The 16,103-nt window shown below is 37.6% G+C and overlaps 1 protein-coding gene across 3 annotated transcripts in view; it reads right to left on the reverse strand.

The window, feature by feature from the left end:
• The window catches only part of fgf11a (fibroblast growth factor 11a), a 59,401-nt gene that overhangs the window by 7,208 nt on the left and 36,090 nt on the right, over positions 1 to 16,103 (reverse strand). For all 3 annotated transcript variants that reach the window (XM_026216536.1, XM_026216539.1, XM_026216538.1), the window contains one exon: positions 10,730 to 10,833. In XM_026216536.1, coding sequence (XP_026072321.1) covers positions 10,730 to 10,833 — 104 coding nt within the window. The remainder of the gene's footprint in view (positions 1 to 10,729; positions 10,834 to 16,103) is intronic.

Below are 16,103 nucleotides of genomic sequence, written 5' to 3' on the forward strand. Positions count from 1 at the left end.
AATATAGGTAAAAAACAAAAAGAAGAAAAAAAAATATTCCAGATTTTGTGTTTTTAACAGCATATGGGTTTAAACCAACAAATGGGTGAGAAAATATTGACAATACTGAAGACATCAGAAAATTCAGTAATATTATAAGATACTGAAAGAGAATGGTTGATTTAAAATAAATAATAAAAAATGAATGAAAATGAGTGAACAAACAAACAAAAAATAAATAAATGTAATATACTAATTTTGCTCTCACTATATTTTGCATACTATTTTATTCAATTTTTTTTACTTTAATCTGTAGACAGACAATTATTCTTACTTTTAATCTATCCATCTATAGATCTATCTAATATCTAATATCTAATATCTATCTATCTATCTATCTATCTATCTATCTATCTATCTATCTATCTATCTATCTATCTATCTATCTATCTATCTATCTATCTATCTATCTATCTATCTATCTATCTATCTATCTATCTATCTATCTATCTATCTATCTAGCCTTACTGTATTTTCCTCCTATTATTTAGATGACATCATTAAGGGCCAAACTATTATTCACGATTCAAATGAAAAAATGTTGAACCATGTATATATTGCAGATCGTAAGTTGTGAGTGCGGATTCATTTATTCATCACAGTAAATTTTTATTCACTAATTTGGCATTTATTGAGTGTTCATTTTGAAACCTGAGTGTGAAAAGAGATGGAAAAGAAGAAAGATAAGAAATGGATGAGAAAGGAACCAATAGAGGGGTAAGAAGTTTAACATTAACTTTTCACTGCTGTGGCTATAAAATCTTTAACTAGTAAGGGTAAATTGATTTAATGTATGACCACAGCAAAACGTCAATGAGAATTTCCTCTAAAAAAGCTGGTATAAGATATTGAAGTAGCTGGATAGATGTATGCACAGGTATGAGGCGATTGAAAACCTCTTACTAAGAACCAGTTTAAAACAACACTGAGCATTGACAAGTTTGCAGAATGACAGCGACATTAGACATTAGACATCACATGAACTTAAAGGTGGGAGAAAATTTAACAAATGATTCGGTGACCAATAAATAGGGGATAAATAAACAGAAGGTTTTCTTGCAGTATTTCACTGCATAATAATAAGTCAAATTAATTGCAGCTCATTTCAAAGATTAAAAACATGCTGTTGGGTTGTAATGAGATCTAATGAGATTGTAATTGCAGATACCAGCAGTAACACCTTTTATTTGACAGCACTAAAAATAAAAGCAAGCAGCCGTGTTTTCTTCCTTTAGCCAGACTTGAGACACTTTACGAAACTTCCCCAAGCACAGGTCTGAGAACAGCCCTGCACACTGCTGTTCTCACAGAGGCCATTACAGGACTGACAACAGACTGACCCCAGGTCAGCATGGGAGGTGGGTTTCCTTGACAGAACACCTGCTCGTCCCTGCACTGCTGACCCCATAACAGCTGTAGTGGCGCGCTCGTCCTCTGCCTCTCTCCTTGGCTAGAGCCAGCTGAGTGATTGGGGAATTTCCAAGACAAAATAACACAACGAGCCCCTTCAAGACAGACTCCTTTGCTCTTTTCTCCTTCAGCACATTATTGGCGGTCGCTTACACACAGGCATTAAAGGGACAGTTCACCCAATAATGACAATTTGCTGACAAGTGACTCACCCTCCAACCATCAAAGATTTAGAGGACTTTGTTTCTTCATTGGAGAAATTTAGCATTACATCTACACTGATTAGGTTGTAGATTACTTGTAGATTATTGTGATGCTTTTATCAGCTGTTTGGACTCTCGTTTCTGATGGCAGCCATCTGGAGAGCAATTGATGTGATGCTAAATTCCTCCAGATCTGTTCTGATGAAAAGACAAACTAATCTACATCTAGAATGGCCTGAGAGTACATTTTCAGCAAATGTTTTGGTGAACTATTCCTTTAAGTTCTTTGACTTTAAGAAAATGAAAAGACTGCTGACTCATTAAGGACCAATCAAGTCCATTTTAAACAGGGAGGACAAGGTCACAAGTGAGTGTGTCTGTGTGTGTGTGTGTTTTAGGGGCTGACAGAGAGTGCAGGTGTGTACAAAAAGGAAAAGAATAAGAAAAGGAAGTGTGTGTGTGCAGGAGGTGTTCTAAGGTCAGCTAGAATCATTCGGGATCAGCAGTTAGACTAATTATTTCATCATTGTGGGTGTGTGGGGACCTGGGGCGCAGATAAAGGTGTGTGAGTGTCAATGCCAGGGTGCTGAGGACCAGGAACAGAAACACTCTATACATGAAATGAGTAATAATCCTGCCAGAACTACAGGACACAGCAAAACACACTTCACACACACACATTTCCTGACATGTGCTCTCTCAAGTCTGCAGCTCATCCACTCCTATAAGTCTTTGGCTTATTATTGGTGTCCAGTCATGCTTACTGAAACAATTTCCAACTGTGTGCATGTGATGCAGAGTCAATGCATCAAAGATCCACACAATTATACAGTAGACAATATTATTATCATTATACAAAGCTTGTCAGAACAGTGTGCATTTAAAAATACCAACATGAATTCTGTAGGAATGCTGCTATTTGGACGAGGAACTGTATTGGATTTCTGCCAGACATATAATTTGGTGTTGAGGCATAATAATTCCATTTTGCTCTCATCTGTCTCAGAATCTTCAAGATGTGTTTTGGCTCAGTCATGACTGCATGTGACTTTTCTTGAGGATTGACTCTTTTCTTGCAACCCTCTCATACAAGTCAAATTTGTGGAGAATCAGCTGCTTCAGAGTTGCTGTAGGCCTCTTGGTTTCCTCCTGGCTCTTTCATCCAGTTTAGAGTGACGTCCTGATACAGGGAGGGTTTGTGTTGTACCGAATACCTTCCACTTAATAACAGACTTTACCGTGCTTCTAGGCATTGACAAAGACTTAGAGGGCCCTATTTTAACGATCTGAAACGCAAGTGTCAAAGCGCGAAGCGCAAGTAACTTTGTGGGCGTGTCTCGGCGCTGTTGCTATTTTCCCGGCAGGATAAATGGCTCTTGCGCCCGGCGCAAATCTAAAATGGGTTGGTCTGAAGTGGCTTCATTATTCATAGGTGTGGTTTGGGCGTAACGTGAAATAAACCAATCAGAACTTCATCCAACATTCCCTTTAAAAGCAGGTGCGCAAGTTCCATTATGGATTGCTATTATTATGGCGTATTTACCAGGCGCACGCCAGGAGCGGTTCACAGCCGAGGAGACTGGTGTTCTTGTAAGAGCAGTGAAAGACAGAGAAGTTGTGTTGTATGGGGATGGGAGAAACCCACCCAAAATAGCGTCGGTTAAACAGGCGTGGGAGGAAATATCCACAATTGTTTCATCGATTTTTTTTCCTGGTTCTTGACTGACAAATCAATTTGTCAGATGTCCTTATAATATATGACCTCAAACAGGTCTGATCCTTAATTACTACAATTAGCCTGAATAATTTGTAAGCTAGATTTATGCCTATTTCGTTCACATCTTCGTGGCACACCACAATGATTTCCGTCATTTCATGTGTTAATTTTTTTTTAGTGTAACAATTTCTGTTTTGCAAAAATAACTGTTGCATCTGTGTAGATTACATGAGCAAAGTGTATGCGCGTTGTGCACGTTATACATTATGGTAAAGAATGCGCCCTTAAAATAGCAGAATGGACAACGCGCAACGCGCCACTGACTTTAGACTAGGTTTTTTCTGGTCAGTGGCGCAATTGTTTAATGGAACAGCAAAATAGCACCAGGGATTGTTTGCGCCGGAACACGCCTCCTTTTTTGTGCTGAACCGCCCAGGGAGCGCAAGTTCATTCACTAGTTTAGCGACGTGCTTCTGTGGAGGGAAAAGCGTGCTTTGCGCGGGTGCAAAATAGGAATGACACATGCATCGGTGTACAAAGTCAATTGCGCTGGGTGCAAGATAGGGCCCAGAATATTTTTATATCACTCTACTGACTTCACTCTATCCACAACTTTATCCCAGAGATCTTTTGACAGTGTCTTGTTACCCATAGTTGATTGTTTGCTTTAGTTGCACTACCAAGGACTGAAATGCTCCAAGAAAGCTCTTTTCTTGCTGAGCCAATCAAAATGACCACATCTGATCACAGTTGAAAGACAAATAGCTTTGTGTGCTATTGAGAAGGTGATTAGCTACACCCTATTGAGTTTACAAGTCATTTTTTAATTCCATTTCCAACTTTATTTCTTTCTTTCTGATATGTTGGAGTTGTATCGCTCACTTGGATGTTGTAAGTTGCAATAAAGTTGGATAAAACAAAAACTGTGTCCATCTTCATTTCAGGCTGCAAAGCAGCATAATGTGATTATTTTAAAGTGCAGTGTCTCACACTTTTATGGGTATTTAAAGAACAGCAATACTAACAATACCAAAAAACTACTGAACTTATCTTGATTTGCAAAGGGAAAACAGAAAATGATTGTAAAGGGGAAGAAGAAGGGGAAGATGAAAATAATGAGGAAGGAAACAAAGGGTGAGGAAAACTGAAAGGAATGTATGGCTTAAATATGTTAAATGTCATGGCCACCATATTAAACCTTCATTCCAAGTATCTTTTAAAACTTTGTCATGAAAAAGCTGGTGAGTTTAACAACATCTGCCCAATTCTGTCAGGTCACCTCTATCAGAGCAAATATGCATCTCTCTGTGTGTGCTGTTTTATTCCCACCTTCTCTTCGTCTCTTTTTGTGTTCCTGGCCTGTGAGGGCTTCCACTGAGTGTTGAGTTTAAAAAATGGGTCAAGTTATAGAGACAAAGCACTATTTTTTATTAGAAATCAATTTCTAGTGGTCCCCTTCAGGCAACACAAAACAAAGCAATGACACAGAGTTTTTCAAACACCATAACCTTTACATACAGCTCTCAGCAGATCTAACCTCAGACAGGAATGAACGGTGAGTGCATGAAAGGTAAACAGGGCATCACTGGACAATGACCGAACAGATATGAGAGAAGGGCAGAAAAGGAGAGAATGAATGATCGAGATAAATGCTAAAAAAAAACAATTAGGAAAGTGAATGATGGGCTGTGCTTTGCATGCCTTCTCTTGTCAGTTCTGCTTTGTCTTTATCTTCTTCTGGTTTGCAAAACTGAGCAAAACAGACAACATTGTATCTAAAATAACACAATATTAACTTCTAAATGAACTTTTGTATAAGATGTGTATCACATATTTGCACTCGTGTGATATTGCACTTAGCCTACTTCTTGTGTGATATTTCTTAACTACTGTATGTGATGTAAATGAGACACAATCTCAACACGTTTTGCCCCATATCTTGAATTTTAGGGACATTTTCTAGGCTCCATCACTCAGTAGTTGTTGTAGTACAAGTTGTACGAGCATGAAGAAGAGAGAGAAGAGGCTGTAGGTGTGTGTGTGTGTGTGTGAGTGATTTAGTCCCTGTGTAGGGCTCTGTCCAAGTGTGTCAGCCACTAGAAAACATAAATTATTGATAAGCTCCGAGTTTAGGGCAAGTATGTGTGACAGGGAGAGGTCATGTGTTCAGGGTCATCTGATCCTACAACACACACACAGAGGTGCCTTTGTGAAGGAGTGTGAACAAATCCTGTTATGCAACACACACACACACACACGTCTTATAAGGATTTTTATATTGTACAAACCATATATTCTATTACTCTACACCAACAGAAAACTTTTTGCTTTTTTACATTCTCAAAAAAATAGACACACATGCATACACGCGCGCACACACACACACACACACACACACACACACACACACACACACACAGTTAAAATGTTGGAGATTTGCAACCAAATCTGAATCCTTGAAGTGATTTTGTAGATTAACCATGTCTCCAAATATGTTTACTTACTACTAGGTAAAAAAAAATACATGAAATAAGTAGAATCTGAAGTTTCCGTAAAACAATAGACAAAAAGTACATACATAAACTACCATCTACTTCCATTGAGATTCTGAAGTCCACAGGAGAGGAGTTGTGAAAGGTCACATGACAAAGCCAACATGGTGGATGTAGTATTGATTTCATTCATACTGCACACATTCTTTTTATATAGAACATACTTTTTTAACTTTCAGGTAATTTGTTCCACATCAAATGAAGCACCCACTCCGATAGCATGCAATTTCAGATGCACCTTGATTCAATCCAGAGAAAATAACTTATTTTAGCTTTGTGTATTCTTCTCACAGCACAGTATACAGTAGTAAACGAGTCTTTCCTCACATAATGTTTCAAAAGTCAACAATATGTGTTTTGGCTCTGTTGTTTCAGAATATTTTAAAGCTCAGGAGCAAGCTGTCTCCTGTTTGCATTGCTTTTTGTGGCATGCTTCACTGGCTTCACACTAGTCTCTGGTTTAAAATATCATGCTAAAAGAAGATGATAGTTAGAACACAGGTAGAGCAATTTCAGCTCTTTAGACTAAGGCACAGAAAAGAGAAAAGAAAAAGAGGTCGCTCTGCATGAGGTTTTCTAGGATAGGGATTTTCTCTTTTTTTTCAGGTATGGTCATTTCCCTCAGTGGAAAATGGGTCGACTTTCTTCTCATGAGGGGAACACATTCTCTACAGATGCTCTCTTTGCAAGAGTAGAGAAAAAGAGAGATAGAAAATGTATTTGTGCTCTTTTGTGTGAGAGAAGGATACATGATAGGGAAAGATTAGAAATGAGTCACTTATTGAGCTCACAACTAAGTAACAGTTGTAATTTGTGTAATAACTGATATAAATACTTTTTTTGTGTGTGTGTGGTTTATCTCACTAATTGTTTAGGTTACCATAGATTTTATCATTTTATGTTATTATTTTATTATTTCATATTTTATTAATTATTTCAAATTAAAATTATGCATCTGGACCTAGAAAAAAATCTGTTAACTATACATATAAACTCAAATTTACAATGGGTTTTGCAGATACTAGTACAGAAACACTATCTGAACACTTGTGGTGCACTTAAAAATTCATGAGTAAAAAAAGAAACTGCATTACACAAAACAAAATAGTATCAAATGAAGTGGTGTTGAAAGAACATGCATACTTTTAATTTAAAATATTTGACAAAAAAGAATGTTGGATTTAAAGTACAAAATAGATACACAGTTAATAATTTAAACGAGAAAAATATTTCAACATGTTCTGGTTGCCAGACTTAGTAGATCAAGAAAAAAACTTTGAGTCCAATATTTCAGAAGTAATGGCTAAGAAAAGTGAAGATCTTTTTGAAATCTAACGCTACTGTATTTGTGTGCAGATAGCATTTGGTATGATATTCTGCTGTCCATGCAATGATATAATTCATACATTTTAAGAGCATGTTATGGGGGCACAGTTCATGGTGTTATGATCTACTTTAAAGATGAAAGAAATACTCTTTTCTACTACAAATAAGAGAGAATGGATCAGAGGAATGGATAGAGAAAGAAGAGAGAATAAAGGTGCCTCTGCACTGCAAAGCAATGCATCTCTTAGTAGAAGCATGTCTTACAAAAGTTTAGCAGAGAGAAATATAGGGCAGACTAATGGAGTGTGTCACAGAGAGCTGAGGCCACCAGTACTCACACTCACAAACACACAAGAGTTAACTTCATTATCAGCACCTGACACATAATTAAAGAACATGAAATAATGTGTATAGTTTCTATGAGTATATAATACAGTTGAGTCACAATCTGAGATCTCATTAAAATCAATTTAAAATCTTCTGAAGTTTTAGGATTGTGAAAACTTTTATGTAAAAGGCAGGGCTGTAGCTGGGGTTTGCAGGGCCCGGTTCAGGTTGTACCAGTGGGGTCCTGTATAATTTTTTTTATTTTCTTTATTTGTACACAATGTTTAAGCTTGTTAAAGTTTGTAGGTGTCCAAGTACAGAAAATGAGTAATAAAATGTAAAATAGCACTGCATAGTCTTCAGCAGGGCCGTGCACAGACCTTTTGAGGGGCATGTGCTGAAACCAAAAAAGGGCACCCCCCTCCCTTTTTATTATATCAAGATTATTTAGTAAGCCAGCATAAAAGGAAGAAATGGTCACATCTTCATGACAAATTCAATAACACAAAATAATAGTCTCAAAAGCTTTAGATTTATTCAAGATAATAACAACCATAATAATAATATAAGATAATTAGATAATATATATTATCTATAGATAATATAGACTCCCTCTTTTTTTTAATTGCATTTATATAGAAAAAAAATACTTGACTCATACATAAACATGTTAACCAAATAATACAAATTAGCTTATAAAACCAAACAGAAACCAAAATCTTTTTTTATTGAACTTTATCCACTTTTTTTATGAACTTTGCAAAGAAAAAAAAAATATATTCTCTTTTTTAGCTATTCTGTTTGGTTTTATAAGCTAATTTGTATTATTTGGTTAACATGATTATGAATGACATTGAGAAGAGGGGAAGGTGAGCAATGAATTAAGTATTTTTGACAAACTTTTTTGAAATATAATTTAAGTAATTATGTCCAACTCAATTCCAGATTACAAGAGTCTATAGCCATATCGTTACTATAACATATCCAATATGTATCCGCCTAACTGGCAAAAATTTTATACTGTGGTGGACCAGGGATGTTGGTCTCTTGAAGGTCTCTTATCCACTACACTTTCACTAAAATAAGCCAGCAATGAAAAAATAAATAAAAACAGTGTGAAAAGTACAGTTGCAGTGAAAAGCATTTCTGAAGGATCACGTGACACTGAAGAGTACTGATGTAATATTGCTGAAAATTCAGCTTTGATCACAAAAATAAATTACATTTTAAAATATATTCAAATAGAAAATAGTTATTTAAAATTTTAAAAATATTAAACAATATAAGTGTTTTTGCTGTATTTTGGATCAAATAAATGAAGCCTTGGAATGAATCATGAATTACATTCTGCATGATAAACTATAAAGATTTCACAGTGATCTGTCTTTTTTTTTTTTTTTGTTACTACTACATTACTGTAGTAAAAACATGTTTTACTACATTTTATACATGTGAGGACGAGCGGAGAGTATACCATAACATGATTAGCCTAAATGTTAATAAATTAAGTGTATCAGCAATCATAAATCAAAGAAGAAATTTCTTAGAAATATGTTATCTAGGTGACGAGGATCACTCATCGCTTTGTGTAAGTTCCAGTTCGAAACAGCGCAGGGGCGCACCTGTTATGATTTTCCGATGGTAAAAACAAATTATATGTTGTTGTATCACTTACCAATATATTTAGTTTTTGACCAGCAAATGTGTGCAAATGTGAATTTTTTTTTTTTCGTCATTAAAACGGCGATGGCACCTGCCGCTGCTGGTGTCCTGACATTTTATCCTACCCTGTCAGATTTTCCTACCCTGGTTTACTGCGCACGCGCACATCAATATCGCGTCCTTTGTCACATCACATTTTCATCTACATGTTACAAACTAGTTTTTGTAGCTATATAGACGGAGCGCTCGGTTTTTCCTGTGGTAAAATGCATTTGGCCAAAATCGCATTTTATAAAAGATGAAATGCTACTGTATGCACAGTCTATTTAAGTGTTGGCTATGTATTGGCTATGACTAGATGGCAAATGTTCAAGGGGCAAGGAACTCGACCGGAAGTTGAAGTCGGGTGGGGGCTGCCATCTTTTAGCAGAACTTCACTTGCGTTAGCATTCCCATTGACTCCCATTCATTTTGGCGTCACTTTGACAGCGAATAACTTTACATCTGAGGCATTTAAAGACTCTGTTTGTCCATTATTTATTTCTAAAGATACACGACAATGTATAAAGGGCTCCATTACCTTCTATGTTACATTATGGCCCCGTATAAACAGTTTTTGTAAAAAATAGGCTAACGATTGCGTCATAACCACTCGGCTCTCTGTCACATTACCGTACAGACAGGAGGAGAAGCTCGCAGGGAATTAACTTAATATGGCGTACTGGCGTTACATTTTAAAATACTATACAAAATAATTAATCAAAATACTTACTCCTGCTCACTCACGACAAAGAACTCCCCGCTCAAGCTCGCCGTCTCTGCAAGATTAACGATGGCAGTTTTCACGCACAGCCACTTAGAAGATTTACATCTTGCAGACAGGTTGCTGACGTCGTCAAGCTTCGTTTGAGTCTGCGCGTCAGAAACGGAAGTGCTAAAAAACGCTAAAACTGGGCTTCATTTGTCTCAATTGAGTTCCAATGGGGTCGCTGTGTCCATTTCTTTTACTGTCTATGCAAATGTTAGCCCTCTCTCTCAGGCGATGTCCCACATGTCTCAGTCAGTCAGACAGACATCCAATAAATAAAATATGAGCCTTTATAGACAAGTGTTTAGTAGTACTTATTCAAACAAGAAGATATTTATTTACCCTTCGCAAAACTTTGTTTAGCTCAGCTGTTGTCTACTGTGCGGCTGCTGTGGAACCTCAGTTGATTCAATGAATATAGAGGGGGCGGAGTTATCAGCTTACTGACAGTTTGAGGATCGAAAAAGATTTACACAAGCTCGTTTTAAGAACTTTCATTTGCGAAATATTTGTAAAACAGAAAGACAGACGTAAAAGGTTACCAATAGCATTGATTTAAAAAAATAAATAAATAATTAAAAAAAATAAAATTAAAATAAAGGGCACTTCGGAGTGTAAGGGCAAAAAGGGCATGTGCTCTGCACAGGTTGAGCCCTACCTGTGCACGTGCCTGAGTATGACTTACTGATGTGTAGAGGTAGCCCTCGCTATTCATGCCTATGTAGAGTCTTGTCTTGGTGCTTTGGATGGCGACTATCCTCAGACCCACAGGAATCAAGTTGAACAGCACTGCAATGAGAGAGAGAGAGAGAGAGAGAGAGAGAAATTTTTAACATCAGCATGGACAGTCTGAAATTTTGCTCTATATGAAATAAATGATGAACGATTCTCAATCTTTCTTTTTTTTTTTCAGCGTGTTATGAAGGATGAGAATTTCTCTCCAGTGCACCCAAGGTGACAGTTTCAGCAGAAACCTCCTGAAATTACAGACCCTATAGTAAAATGTGCTTTCAGATTCGGTGAGGCACATTAAAGAGAAACAGAGAAATCTCCTTCCACCTCACTCTTTGCTCTGCCATCACTCTGCCAGCCATAGCCAACAGGATTTCCAGTGTTTCCAAAACTGGGATGTTAGCTTGAGGCGTGTGCATTCTGTGTGACACCGGGGCGGTTGTGCATGCTCATCCATAAGCCTTTTGCACTGCAGATGAGAGTGTGTCTATTTTGGTGTGGAGTGTTGACCGACGGGACCATTGGTGGAAAACGTCTTGAGCGACATGTTGACTTTAGCAGTATTGACAAATGGCCTGTGGCAATGTGTCTCCACAGGAGCGATGCAGATTTGAGTAGCACCCTCCTAGTGCTGTGACAACCACAGGCATGACAATGCAGACTTCATCTGAACCCAAAACCTCACAACCTGGAAATAAAAATCACTGGAGAGGAGATTTATGACTGCATCAGTAGTAAAAGATGAAGTATAGCATAGCTGATGTGACAAACAGCGAAAACTTGGGAACACAGTAATGAGTTCTTTGAAAAGAAATATTCTTTCACACTAAGATGTCAAGATAAAATGAGGTAAGATGTTTTAATGCAATTACAGGCAGTGGCTAAATAAATAAATCAAAATGAAAAACAAATAAAATAAAAAAAAACTCACATTATATCATAATAAAATAAAAAATATATATAAAAAATCGGTCATATCAACAGAACAGACAGCAGTAGGTCACTTAATACACAGATCAAATATAAAAATTTAATTTCTGTAAGCACACAAAGACACAAAAGAGTACTCACATGCAGAAAGACAGCCGCTTTCTGATAACGTGCTTCAGATGTGCGCACTCAGAAAACTGCATATAAGACGTTTAAACTGATATGGTTTTTAAAAATATGCAGATAAGTTTTCAGTGCAATAGACATGATAATCAAAACCAAACAGATGTTTTGTTTTGGCAGAGTATCCGAGGCACAAACTGTGAAGGCACAGCCCTATTCTGAAAAAGGGGCGGGGAGCAGCAGCTCATTTGCATTTAAATATACACGCATGAAAACAGCATGTTTTTGCTTCAACTCAAAATGGGTATTTTCAAAATGATATAGTTAATAATCTGTGGGATATTTTGAGCTGAATCTTCACAGACACATTCCAGGGACACCTTAGACTTATATTACATCATGTAAAAAGGGGCATAATGGTTCCCCTTTAAAAATTAGCATCACATCTACTAATGCTAGCAGCACTAGCTTTACCAAGCTTTTAATTGTGGTTCAGTATCAATGCATGTCCATCCAAAGACAATTAAACACCTGGAAAACACTTTAAACAACATTTGAAGGTATGCACTGGCCTCAGTGTGTATGAGTGTCTCTGCGTTTACATGTTGTGTCTTGTCACCCTGAATCATCACTGCGAAGACTGACTGTCAAGCTTTATTTATTGCCTTGGTGACTTTTGGAGACACAACGAAATCAATGCCTCTGTCAAAGTCTATCTGTGCTAGGCATGATGGGATAAGGGTCAGGGCACAAAACTCGCCTGTCGTTCATCCCCTCTCTCTATTGGAGAATCCTTTCTTTCTTTCAATATAGGGATATTCAGCACATCGTGTTAGATCAGCATCAAAAGCTCTGACACCTCGCTGTCTGTTAAAGAGTTTTTCTTTCTCAAACTCCATTCTCCTCCCTTCCTCCTCGGTGGGTTGGAGGGAAGTCATTAAATGTTGGTATGACATTAGTAAAACTTTTTGTACATTTAAGTGTTCTTAAGGGGGCAGTGTTGAGGAAATGATATCTGCTGTATGTTTCATCTCTAGTTGACCATATCTGCCAGATGCTTCTAAAAAATGTCTATCACCAGATGGGCACTTACAGGATAAAACAGAGTTGCATTACTTCACTAACATTTTTGTATTTTGCCTTTGTTTAAACTTTCTTTCAGTTATGAAAGTCTGTCTAGACACTGGCCTCACACCATCTTTTCTTTCTCACTGCTGTCTTGTCCTCTTTGGTTAACCTTTTCTGTGTGCCAAAAAACAATGCCAGATTCTTGCTCTTTTAGAATCATTCTCTCGGTCTCCCTCTGGCCATATACACACTGCAGATAAATACAATTGTCACTTCTCTTCTGTGCACTATAGGCTAGTATATATATAATATAAATATTTAATATTTTTTGTGGAAAATGTGATCCATTTTTTTTTCAATTACTTGATTAATAAAAAGTTCAAAAGAACAGCATTTATTTGAAATATATATTTTTTGTAAGTCCCTTTATTATTGCTATAGTATACTAATCAAAATAACGCATCCTTGCTGAATAAAGTTATTTCAAACAAACAAACAAACAAACAACAAAAAAAGGCCCACAATTGTGTATATAAATAGCACCATTCACAGATAAAATATTTATACATTTAGTTGCCATCCAGATTTCTTGTTACCAAACATGACTATTGCCATCACTGGCTCAGAAAGACAAATAATTGTTAGATGATGGAAATTAGAAATAAATGTCAGAGTGCTGGGATATAAAGTCACAATTACTAGAAATAAAGTTGCAATTATGATAGGTCAAGTTGAAACTAGAAGATAAAAATTCACATTGCAAGCCATAAAGAAACTTTCTGAGATAAAAGATGCACTTGAAAAGCTGAGATTGCAAGTAATACAGTTGCATATGTACTGTGAGATATTTATTTTAGTCACTTTGAAATGGAAACATATTATCATAGTAATCCACCCAAACAAAGAACAACAATGTAGAGTTATCATTCCTACATTTAAAACAAAACAAAAAAGACCCAGAATTTACAACTCCACTACAACAGCCACAGACGTCTCCTTCCTTAATGAGCTTAACGACTTTTATGCTCGCTTCAACAGTGACAGCAAGGAGACAGCCACCAAGATCACACCTCAGCAGACCATCCAACCCTCAAACTCACCTCCACAGATGTCTACACTGCATTGAGCCGGATCAACGCACGCAAGACTGCTGGCCCCAACAGCATTGCTGGACGTGTGCTCAGGGCATGTGCAGAGCAGTTTGCACGGGTCTTCACCAGTGTTGGGTGTAACACGTCACCCCCGGACAAGGACCAGCAGACTCAGGAACAACTTTTTCCCTACAGTTGCCTCTTTACTGAATTCTGCCCACTTCCACCACCCCCCTACACTCACACACACACACTCCTTACCCCTCCTCATCACTACATCTGGTTTACAACAACAACAACAACAACAACAACAACAAAAAAAAAAAAACAGTTACACCTGTTATTACTTGCACTACTGTTTGATCAGCCATACAGAAAACTGAATCTTACTGCTTATTGCACTTCTGGTTAGATGCTAACTGCATTCCGTTACCTTGTACCTTACATGTGCAATGGCAATAAAGTTTAATCTAATCTAATCTTAAAATTGTGTTATTCCGCCCATAATTTGCCATTGTCTATGTGGCCTCTGAGACCAGGAAAAGGTGAGGCAAAAAGGTACAACAATGCTGTAATAAGGAATCAAGTTTAATTGCAAAGAAACCAAACTCCACCTGACTCTCTCTCTCTCATTTTTTTCATGTGTAAGTACTTGAGCAAGGGTGAAATGCATGATCAGCTCAAGATGTTCACTGTCCGAAGGTGAGGAGAGCACACACACACACACACACACACACACACACACACACACACACACACACACACACACACACACACACACACACACACACACACACACACAGCAGACATCTTATCAATCCTCCCCCACTTACTCATTAAGACATTACATAATCAACCTGTGGTTCAAGTGAAGATGAAAATGAAAGGAGGAGTGCCAGTCCATCAGTCCATACCCTTCCCTCCAACGGGGCACACGCTCTGTGATGGAACACCTATCACTGCAATACCAGCTGTTCTTTTGGCTTCACTGGGAACTGCAGGGACAAGCACTGTGCCATCTGGGGTTCTGGTGCTAATCTGTGTAGAACTACAAAGTTTGCTTGTATTTCAGTTTGAATTGAAATCCATCAGCATAGCCAACCACCAACTACAGTGTCTACTTTTTGTGATGTATCCTATAAAAAGCAAGTCAATTCAGCATCTAGGATTTTTCACAACGGAAGCCATAGTTTGTGTTAACAAAGTTCTTAGTCGCAAACTGTAGTTTCTCCACTGAGCTGGACTGCCTCATCACTTAGTAAACTGTTGCATTACATGCTAACCGACCATGAAAGTTTCCAAAGTCTCTGAATGTAATTTATCAGGATGGAACAGAGCATGAAAGTTGTTTGTCTGTTTAATGACGGAATGGTAAACCATTATAACAGAGGAGTTCCTCATATGAATCAGAGCATGTTAATTATTTATTGTCTCTCTGTGCTGATTTGGCAGTTTTTGGGACTGATTAGCATACTCTGCAGTGTGGTGCATAAAGAGCAGCTTCACCGAGACCCCCTCACTGCTAATGGGATGGTACACCTCTAACATCTGGCCAATCCTGACCCAAACACAGCCTTTCTCCAGGACGGGTTCAAGCCTAATTTCAGGAAGCAAAGCAAGCTATACATCAGTTAACACCGCAATTTCACCTTTCTCTCACCTCAGTGCACAATCCGTATATAATAACCATAAAGTCTAGACAGCAATCATACAGCTCGGCTGCTTGCTTTCTTTTTCTTTCACCTTTTAATTAGCTCTACAAAAAAGTTATTTAACTTTTACACTGTCTCCAACACAAACCACACAGCTGTTCCCAGATAGTTCCCCGCTGTCAATCCTAAAGTACTACAGTGGACACACACCTCACCTGCACTGAATCAGCTGAAAAGCCACCATTAAATCACTGTTATGCAAGATTTATGGATAGAAACACTTACAAAAACCCTTTCCTCAACTGACATAAATGTTTAGCCTCTGGAAATATTTCAAGACATCTGCAGTAAAAAGAGGAAAAACCTTGTGGGATTTGTGTTTTATTTTGTTTATGATGTTCCCATATTAAAAAGACATTATGAGGCATCTGTTTAGCTGTGCTCAGAAATGCGTCTCACAAGG

Source organism: Carassius auratus, chromosome 32 (assembly GCF_003368295.1).
Source record: "Carassius auratus strain Wakin chromosome 32, ASM336829v1, whole genome shotgun sequence".
Taxonomy (NCBI): domain Eukaryota; kingdom Metazoa; phylum Chordata; class Actinopteri; order Cypriniformes; family Cyprinidae; genus Carassius; species Carassius auratus.